General features: G+C 45.7%; 1 protein-coding gene across 1 annotated transcript in view; it reads left to right on the top strand.

Annotated features, from left to right (window-relative positions):
* Nucleotides 1-526: 526 nt before the first annotated feature.
* The window catches only part of Zdhhc2 (zinc finger DHHC-type palmitoyltransferase 2), a 54,080-nt gene continuing 44,266 nt past the window's right edge, over nucleotides 527-10,340 (top strand). The window contains exon 1 of the mRNA XM_057752850.1: nucleotides 527-886. Within this exon, the coding sequence (XP_057608833.1) occupies nucleotides 760-886 (127 nt within the window). The 5' untranslated portion in view covers nucleotides 527-759. The remainder of the gene's footprint in view (nucleotides 887-10,340) is intronic.

Here is a 10,340-nt window from a genome sequence, read left to right as displayed (position 1 = left end):
CTCTCTCTGACAGTTTACCCGCACCGACAAGTTGTAGTGAGAATTTTCCAGACAGGACGCCTGGGCTTTGAGGACTTAGTGGCTCAAGTCCTTCCTGGGCCTGGCAGGTGAGGAGTGGGATTGCAGCTAGCCGGAGTCCCGGGGCTGCTCGTCCCCCAACCCTCGCACGCGCGCCTCTGCACAACTGTCCCCTCTGATCCGGGTCTGCGCCCTGGGAGTGGCTTGCGGCTGGGGAGGGTGACCCAAAGCGAGTGTCGCTTCTCTTAGCAATCCCACGATCCACGGCCAAGCGCAGGAGCTGGAGGGCCAAGGTGGGCACCGGGTCGCCACCTCGAGCGCACCTACGGTGGCCCGCGGCGAAGGAGCAAGAGTGGCCAAGCGCCTGGGGCACAGCGGGAGTCCGAACCCAGACCCCCCGCACCAGCCTGAGGGCGCAGCCCGCCGCGCAGTGGGAGGTGGCGAGGCGGGGACCGGGCGGGGACCAGGAGGGGGCGGAGCGGAGCTTCCCGCCTCCTTGTCGCCTTCATCCTCCCCCTCGGAGCCGCCGCCTCGGCCGAGCTGAGCAGCGGGAGTCCGAGGCGCCCGCTCGCAGCCGCGGGATGGGGAGCTAGCGCCACGGCGGCCGCAGTGGCCGCAGCGCAGCCGGCCGCCGCCCCCGGGCCTGTCCCGCCGGGTGATCCGGGAGCCCCAAGCCCGGCCCCGAGCCAGGCCCGCGGGCGGCGGCGGCGGAGGAGCTGGGCAGGTGTGTGTGGCTGGAAGATGGCGCCCTCGGGCCCGGGCGGTGTGCGGCGGCGGTGCCGGCGGGTGCTCTACTGGATCCCGGTGGTTTTCATCAGCCTGCTGCTGGGCTGGTCCTACTACGCCTACGCTATCCAGCTGTGCATAGGTGAGTGGGTGGCCGCGTCCCGAGCCCCGCACACAGCCCCCCGCCGTCCCGGGACTGTTGTCCCGCTCCGCGATTGCTTCCTCTTTGCGCATCCTCCAGGCTCCCCGGTACCCTGGGCGCTGTCCACTACCAGCATGTCTGCGGTGTCCGTCCCCCAGTCCCTCCACACACACAGCGGAGGTCAGCCAGCTCCTCAAAACCTCTTTTCACTCTGTTACTGCCCTGGCCTCCTCTGGCAGCTTTTGGGTTATCAGGTCACCTCCACCCCAGGACGCACGGCCCTAGGCACCCCTGCTGTCTTTCGCTCACCACCGGCACCCCAGCCACACCCCCTCGATGGGCAGGACAGAGAGCTCAGTGGTCTCCGCTTGTCTGCAACCTCAGCGAAGAGCTGAGGCCAGGGAAGCTGCTCTGAAGGCCAGAGGGTTGGTAGCTGGGCCAAGAATCAGAGCTGCGCCAGACCCACGCGGGGAAATGTTGGCCTTAGACTCAGGTGGCAGAGCTAGAATCTTTTCTGACGGCCGCAGCTCTACTTAAAAAAAAAAAATCGTGACAGTGCTCACTAGCGTTGTAACTGCCTTTTTGCTTTGAGGGTTGATAATTAGTTTCTAAGCCAAAAAAAAAAAAAAGGCGGAAGGGGTGAGCTACTAGAAAGTATTTTTTCGAAGACGTATGAGAACTACAGTACTGTAATTTAGATACTGGAGTAATAGACAGTAGAGCGGAGAACCCATCATCTGAGGTTCTTACAGAGAGCCAAGTGGCCCCTTTCCAAGATAAGGCTTCTGAATTGGTGGGTGGGGCACTCTCAACGCTGAAGATTTTTTTAGGTTGAGTATGCATAAGCAGGGAATACAGTTATGATGCCGAATGTAAACTTTCTGCCTTCGGAGGTTTCGTAAAAGCCTGGCGTATGTTATCAGCAAGACACGGTCCAACAGGGGATGACTTTTCTGCCAGTGTCTTGTGAATGTTTTGTCTGCTGTTTACCCACTGAACTTACTGTATGTTTGCTCTAACCCAGTACGAGCCTGGAGTGGAACCAGAAGGAGTGATTAGGGTCTGAAGCCATCATGTCTCCCAATGTTGGTCCTCTGAGAAATAGTGTCAAAATGAAACACCAGAATGATTTTGACATAATTTTCAAGATAATTGAGACTATCTTCCTATTTCATATCGTCTTGAAATTTGCTGCTATCACTCTCTTGGCTGGGTTCAGAAAGAACCTTTTAAGCCCAAATTAAGTGAATTTGTGATGATTTTTTTAATAAAAAAGATTGGTAAATATGACACAATGCATATAAAATGTAATATTTAATCATGTAGAATGTATAGGAAGAATGTTAAAGATATTATAGTTTCTGTATTAACAGTTAATCTGTAAATCATTTGTTTATTGTTATTCAGTGTGTATGATACATAGCTATTGGGAAACTTTGTTGTATTTCATTCCTCTACTTCTGAGAAAGAGTTAACAGTGTCATTTGTAGCAAAAGAAGAATGCCCTCGAAGGCCTTCAGTACCAGAACCGCCTGGTTGTTGGTTATTAGCACATTAAGCTAAGAAGCTTAGTCTGCCGTAAAGGCTCATTCATGTCCATGAAGAGGACGCATTTGTAGGCACAGTGTTTCTTCCATCACAGGTACCAGAGGCTCCGTAGGTAGTTTTATTTTATAGAGTAAGACGGTTGATCCATGATGATCAAGGAACCTATTATATCTGAACCATGTTGTTCGTGTGTGTGTGTGTGTGTGTGTGTGTGTGTGTGTGTGTGTGTGTGTGATTTCACCCACCCATTCTGGTGGGTATGGAAGCCAGAAATCAGTATCAAGTGTCTTCCTCAATTAGCCTCCAATTTCCCTTTTGAGACAGGGTTTCCCACTGAAACTGTAGCTCACCTTTCCCACCAGACTGGCAGGTTAGCAAGCCCCCAGGCTCAACCTGTCTCCCCCTCCCAGAACTGGGATTGCAGGCAGGTATCCATCCAGCTTTTCTGTGGGTTTGAGGGGGTCTGAACTTGGGAGCTTTGGCTTGTACAGCAAGCACTTTACCCATTGAGACAGCTCCCCAGCCCCTCGGCCATCTTTTTATTTTTTTCATAATTTCAAGATACGGTATCTGTGAAATCTGTGTCACCCTTTCTGTAAGTGACAATTTGACTGAGAAGGACAAATAAGGTGCCAATGACCTCTTATTGATATTTACCTGATAAAGTGTCCCACCACTCCTTGTCGCTGCTTACCTGTGGTGACCTACATGCTTCCCACGGCAAAAAGCCATCAGAAAATGGACTAACACAAAGAAATAAATGGTGCAGAAGTATACCCCCCAAGGTGCTAGAAAATAGTTCTAAATCTTTCGATTGTTGCAAAAACAAAGGACAGGGATGTTGTAAAAAGTCTAGATCCTAAATGCCAGAAGGCAAAATTCAAGACGAAGGTGAGTTTTATATTGGAGACCATGGCAGTTGGTCAGTGTTCAAGACGAAGGTGAGTTTTATATTGGAGACCGTGGCAGTTGGTCAGTGGTCGTCTCCAAAAGCCTTGCATTGCCTAACCACGGTTGGCTGAGAAGTTGAGGTTAACTGTAGGCACAGGGAGAGATGGCAACCAATGTGGTCGATGCGCCCAGCCAGCTATTACTGCTTTTCACAAAGAAAAACGAGAGTGCCGGCCCCCACCCGACTCTCACATTAATCACAAGTCTTCCTGCCCTGCCCTCTGGGGATTTTTCCCCCTCTTGGAAATTGTTATTTACAGTCATTTTCCTCAAATATCTCCTCTGAATATTGGCCAGGGTTGGGACTAAAGGATGGTGTCAGGGACTGAAAAGTGAAGTAGCAAACAGGCAGAATTAAGCAAGTGGGGTGATTTACCCTGGTCCTCCTTCCACATCTGCTGTCAGCCAGTGATGACCCTGAATATAAATTACTCTATGCCCTTTGCTGAATGAACCACCACTTAGGAGTAGTGCTTATCCTGGTATCCTTGGAAACTGAGGATAATGATTCTCATTACAGTTACTTTCTATATTTAACAGTGTGCATGGATGTGGCTCTCTAGGCACTTCCTCAGTGAGCATAATTTTTGCTTGGTGTTTGTATTTTACAAAAATAACTCATCGCTTTTGGAATGTGTGTATATCAGAAATACGTGGGATAGAGGTATTGTGTAAGTGTCAAGTATTTCGGGTAAAATGCTTCAATTCTGCCAATAAAAGGTCAAATAGGGCTTTTATACTGGTGATCATCTAGAATATGTTTATATGGTTTGCTAGTTAGTAAAACCCTTTCATCATATTCCGCCCCCATGCTTTCCTTTCTCTCACTTTCCTGCCCCTCATCAATCTGCTTCTCTCTTCCTTCCGCCCTTAACCCCATCCCTGGTTTCTGTTTTGTCTTATCCATCATCAATCCACTCAAATATTAACCATCTTGTTCTTGATATGCTAATACACATTCCAAGGGTTAAGAAGTATAAGGGATTGTACTGAGGATGCAGACTTAGAGGAGTAAGCATGTCTGCAGCCTTGGATTTGGTTTGAGGATATGCTGGACCCGGCGTGTTTTGAAGAATCACGATGACGATTAGTACGGAAACATTGCTTGTTGGAGGAGGCAATTAAACTTTTTCCTCTCGAGTGCTAACATTTCAAATGGATTTGCATGTTTTTAAACCTTTTGTCTTGTTATAATTCCAAATTTACTAAAAGCTCCTAAGATGAACACATACCTTTGGTAAATCAGTTTGGTCTCTTGTTTGTCTTGAACATGTCGCTGCTGTGGTTTCTCTCTAGGTAAGTGACACTGTTACCAACAGTACGGGCCTGGGCCAGGTTTTGTCTGGGTTTGGGGGGCTTTTGAATGAATTGAAAGCCCACACAGATCGCAAAGGCGTGTGCAAAATTTTATTCCAAGTGGAGTGTTCTGCAAGACAGCAAGCAGGCAGTATGAATGGAGATGCTGAAGGACCGTGGTTCTTTCCTGGGCTCTTTTCTATGAAGTAGAATGAAAGGAGGCTCTAGTTACAAAGGAGCACAATTTGGATGATTCTCTATTTCAACTGATTAATTAGGTTAAATAATCATTTTTTTTCTACTGCACGTGACCTTCCCATCACTGACTTTTCATACAACTGACTAAGTTGTATTTCTGCCCCTTTTATGCATAGGCAGAAAATTATAAACAGGATGTATTCTCTAAAGAGAACATAGTCTTGCTTTATTATTTATTTACCCCAAACCAGTTCTGCCTGAATTGGTCCTTCCAATCTTCTACTGGGTCAAAACGGGAGGGTGATTGAACAGAGTATGTCTTAACTGGAGAATTCTTAAGAGGAAGAAAAACTTACTCCATTTTGGGAGTGTACTATGCATGCAGCTTGATGTTGCATACACACTGCTAAGTTTCACACCAACAGCTTGAGGTTCTCACACTGTCCCAGGACAAATGGGGTCCCAGGTTTCTATACTACTTCCTGTGTTTTCCTGGCTATCTACCAATTAGTGTTAGATTTTATTTAAGTCGTTTCAAACAGTCAAGGCAGTCCCCAAATCTTAGAGGTAGTGTAGGCCAACCCTGTCCTCATTGTACAGGGGGAATTGAATGCTGCAGATCCTAAAAGTTATCTGGGCTTCCTGAAGTTCCCAGTGGAGATGTCACCTGTGGATTTTACCAATCTGATCCGGTGTCCCAACCTCTCCCTTCCCACCAAACGGCTCACCAAATGTCTTATCTCTTTGCAGTTGCTTACCAAGTCTGGAACATTCATGCTGCTGTTTTATGAGTTACCAGAATTCTGGGAGTCACCCTCGGCACAAGGCTTTCAGAGTCTTAGAAGACGTTATAAGAAAAAATGCTCTGTCTTTCCAAGCCGCGTGTTCTCTGTGGCAATTTCTCAGCTCCGCTATTGTAGTGACAAAATAGTCACAGACAATGACTGTTAAAACCTTATTATAAAAGCACAATCAGAAGGCCAGATACCTGACCTTTTGAGTATGTTAGACGCTAGACCATTAGAATGTACTGGGGCTGAGGGAGTCACTCAGCTGGTAACGTATTTGCTGTGCATGCATGGAGACATGAGTTTGACCCCCCACATCCATGTAAAAAGCTGGATGTGGTAGCACAGTGGTAATCTCAGTGCTGGGGAAATAGAGACAGGTGGTTCTCAGGAGGTCGTTGGCTAGCCTGCCTAGCCTAATTGGTGAACTCTAGGCCCTCAAGAGAGACCCTGCCTCAAAAACAAAGTAAAGAGCTAGGGAGGAGTGACTTCTGAATTTATTCTTTAGGCTCCATACACTAGCACACACGTGCACACACACACACTCATACACACACCCTTCAGCAATGATTGCAACCTTTTATATTTCATAGCATTAATGAAGATGCTTAAGAATTTGAAGACACCAAGTACGGTGGTACATACCTATCATCCCATCACTAAAGAGACAGAGACAGGAGAGCTGTGGGTTTGAGGCCAGCCTGGGATAGCCAGTTAACTCTCTAAACAAATAAGTACATGAATAAAACCAAATGAAAGCAAAATTGAGTGATATATCGGAATCAGTTTAAGAATATGCTGCCTTGCTTTCTGTTCCTTTAGAAACAAGCAAATATCCCCAACGATAAACTGTCTCAGCCCTCATTTTAGATTCTGTAAGTTCTGGTCTTTCATGAACCCAGGACCACTCCAGTCTCAAAAACAGAGACAGTATGGGCTCAGAATGACCTTCCAAAATGAAAATAGTTTGAGCCATGCAAAAAAAATTAAATTTATCCTTGTCATTGATAAACTTTCACTTTATAAACCATTTAGGGCACCACGTTGTCTGTGTTTTAAGATCAGAGAGACAGCTTAGTGATGCAGTTGCTGCTCTCCTGAAGTATGAGAACAGTTTAGAATGGAGTGGAGGACACATCTGTGGGAAACTGACACATAGGAAGCGTTTGATGCCGCTGTACTTTAAAATTCTTCATGTTAAAACAATACAAGGAGTTCTTTCTTGATATTGTTAAATATTTTGAAAGTTAAAATCTTAACAAGTCTTAATCCAAAAGTTTAAAATAGCTTTCAGATTCTGGATCAGCGCCACCATCTAAGTTTACTCTACATGGTTCTAGGCAGAGTAAGAAAGAGAAAGAAAACTACTGGCTTTGTCCTTGGCTCCATCAATGCATCCGAGTACTTCCGATTGGCAGGATAATGAGGTTAATCTTTCGCTAGAAATAGCACAAATAGGACAGTTGACATTCGTAACATTTAGAGGTGACCTGTAAGTGTTAAGTGAATCTAACACTTAACTAATCTATCTGTGGTTTTTATTTGACTTCCTGTTGTCTGATACAAGGACATCCAGCTAAAAAAGGCAAATAAACGTGAGAAGATGCTCCAGCCATCAGAACTCAACTTTAATTAAGTTGTAGAATGGTTTGCTTTTATACTCTCCTTGGGATTGGCATCCACATCATAACATTTTCACATTTTCACAAGTGTTGACCCATTGCCGGTTCCCTAAATGGAGGTAATCCTCTCTGGGGAAAGTTTGCGTATGCGTATACATGTACGTGTGTACATGCATGCATGTGTGTGTATGTCCACACACCCCAGATGAGCATGAAAAGATTAGTGTAGAGTCACCTCTGTCCAAAGCTGAGGGAGATTCAGCCACTGAACCCTGGTTACCTGTCAAGTGTTTTCCTCCTCAGAGATGATTCGCAGAACTTAATGGAGGTATTTTCTAAAAGCCAAGATGTGGACGATACTCAGATAGCCCTCTTTAACATGAGGAAGGGTGCTGCCTTTCTCTTGCCAGTCCCACAGCCAGGTGTTAGGGCGACGGAAATGGGACACTGCGCTGCCAGGAGGTTGTGAATGGATCATTGAGCCCACATGAAAGGGCAGCCAATAAAGGAGATGAGAAGCTGAATGAGAGCTCATCAGTCAGAATGCCTCCTCATTAGGAGGCTGACTACATCTGCATATCTCACAGCCAGATTATGCCCAGATGTTTTTGCTCCTGCTATGCTCTGCATGGTGGTTCTAGCTTCCTTGTTGCTAACAACAGGCATGGACCACTTTTACACCAACCTCATTTTGTCTGTGAAACTGAGCAGGGAGTTTAATGAATATCATTCATTGAACCTACAGAAAGACTGAAGAAGAATGCATCTTAGCAAATTCACAGAAGCCAAGAGAAGCTGGCTGAAGCAGAGTTGACAATATGCCAGAGGAATGTTCTTCGGAAGGAGTCACTGCCTTGGCAGCCAGCTCTCACACACTGGAGATGCCACTGTGCCCAGGACACACTTATAGTGAAGATGGTCTCAATGTTAAAGGCCTAAGCACAAATAGCAACAGCTGAGATTGCTGTTGGGCATTTTGATTTCCTCATTGTTTTGTTTTATTTTTTTGAGATAAGGTTTCTCTGTGTAACAGTCCTGGCTGTCCTGGAGCTCACTAGGTAGACCAGACTGACCTCGAACTCACTGAGATCTGCCTGCCTCTGCCTCCCTCCCAAGTGTTAGGATTAAAGGCATGAACCACCAACATTTAGTGGTGGGCATTTGATTTTTTTCTTTTACTTTTGTACTGAAATGTGGCACCACTAAGACACAAACAAATTTTAAAAGCAGATGGAATTGTTCAGATAAATTGTGTGTGCTATGTGTTAGGATGAGTTCTCAAAGAAATGTTTGTTATTGTTTTTTGTTTGTTTTATTTTATGGAAATCTTGCGATTTTTCTTCTCTGAAGGATAGATTGAGGGCTGGGGATGTGCTTAATGGTAGAGTATTTGCCTAGCTTATGCAAAGCCGAATTCAGTCCCCCCAACCCCACCCCCACAAAGAGACAGAGCGATAGACAGAGAGAGACACACACACAGATAGAGAACTATAAGTTACATTTTATAATTCTACTAACTCCATGTGTTTTGACGGTTGTATCACTTCTCCCAGCCTTCTGCTCTTTAGAAAGTGGTGAGCTCAGGGTCTCCCGAGATTGCAGCACAAGGTCCATGGTGACTGTAGAAATAACTGTCTTCCTTATCACACCCCACTGCTTTAATTTCTTAGGAGGCACATGATAACGGCAAACCAGCTACGATTCTTGACAATTCCCCTTTCAGGATTACAACCACATTTCTGACAGTTATGTGCCCTTTCTTGACTTTTCATCTAATGGTAACTCTTAAATTGAATTTAAAGTACTAGTTCTTATAAGTGCGACAAAAATCCAGGTTCAATTTTAACTGATTACTTGAAACTTTTCACACACATATACAGTATACCTTGATCCCATACATCCCCCACCCTGTCTCCCACTTCAGCCCCCAGCCAGGAGTCTCCTCTTCACATCTCCCTTCCAACGTCCATTTTTGCCTGAGAGACACTCTAGAGCAAGAATCGGCACGGGCTGCACTCGTCCTCCCTTCTCCGCACACTGGAAGGAAGTTCATTTTAGATATTCTGTTGATTACACTTAAGGATGCAAACCAAGTGTCTGTGGACATGGCTGGGCTGTGTTCCTTGCTCGTGTCCTGAGATGCTTTTCCATGAGGACTGCACAGTTGATGACCTGTTAATGACCACTATGTCCTTCTTTAGTCACCAAGAGAAGCAGGATGCCCTCAGGAAGTCTGTCAATAAAAGAACCCTAACCCACAGGCAAAAGCCCCTTGGTACAGGCCTTTTGAAACAAAATATTGAAGCACAAAATGGCTTTGAATCGGTTTTAAGTCTCCCGGATCATATCTGAATGAAGACTTCATGTAGGTCCAAGAAACTTTTATCTGTTGTGATTCAGGAAACCTTAGAAAATGAACATGTTTTCTGTTTTATTCTCCTGTGTGCAGCTAAAATTACATTTTTGTTTCTTGTGCATTTTGTAAAGAAGAAAAAAGTGGGTTTTCATTGCATTTGCCGTGTGTTTTGGGAATGACATGACTTAAAACCCAGACTGTGGACAAGTAGTTTAGCTCTGTGGTAGTACATGTGCTTTGCATGTCTGAGTCCTGGGGTTTTCCCCAACACTAAAACAAATGAAAACGTCCAGAGTGGATTGTGTCCCAAATCCCCTGGATTATGTCCCTAATTCCTTCCGGAAACCCATGGGTTATCTCAGTCTCCAAGACGTGGGTAGCCTCGTCTGCAGAGGGGCTTTTCACAGGGTTTTCAGAGATGGTATGCCAATGCTGTCTGTAAAGCACATAGAATTCATGTCTGCGGTACGTGAGTGGGAGAGGCAGCCTGCTGAAAACAGTTGGCTGAGCTGTAATGAGAGAAGCCTGATATCAATAATAGAGGAGAAAAAAAAACAATTTCACTTATGAGTCTCCAACTGATAGTCACAAGCTTGCTCTGAATTACAGGGCTAATGTGTGATCCGCTTTATCACTAAGTGGCAACCCCATGTGACAGGCATTAGGAAGAGAGGCTGTCAGGGATTTATGTACTT

Source organism: Chionomys nivalis, chromosome 20, assembly GCF_950005125.1.
Source record: "Chionomys nivalis chromosome 20, mChiNiv1.1, whole genome shotgun sequence".
Taxonomy (NCBI): domain Eukaryota; kingdom Metazoa; phylum Chordata; class Mammalia; order Rodentia; family Cricetidae; genus Chionomys; species Chionomys nivalis.
This window is presented reverse-complemented; position numbering and strand designations above follow the sequence as displayed.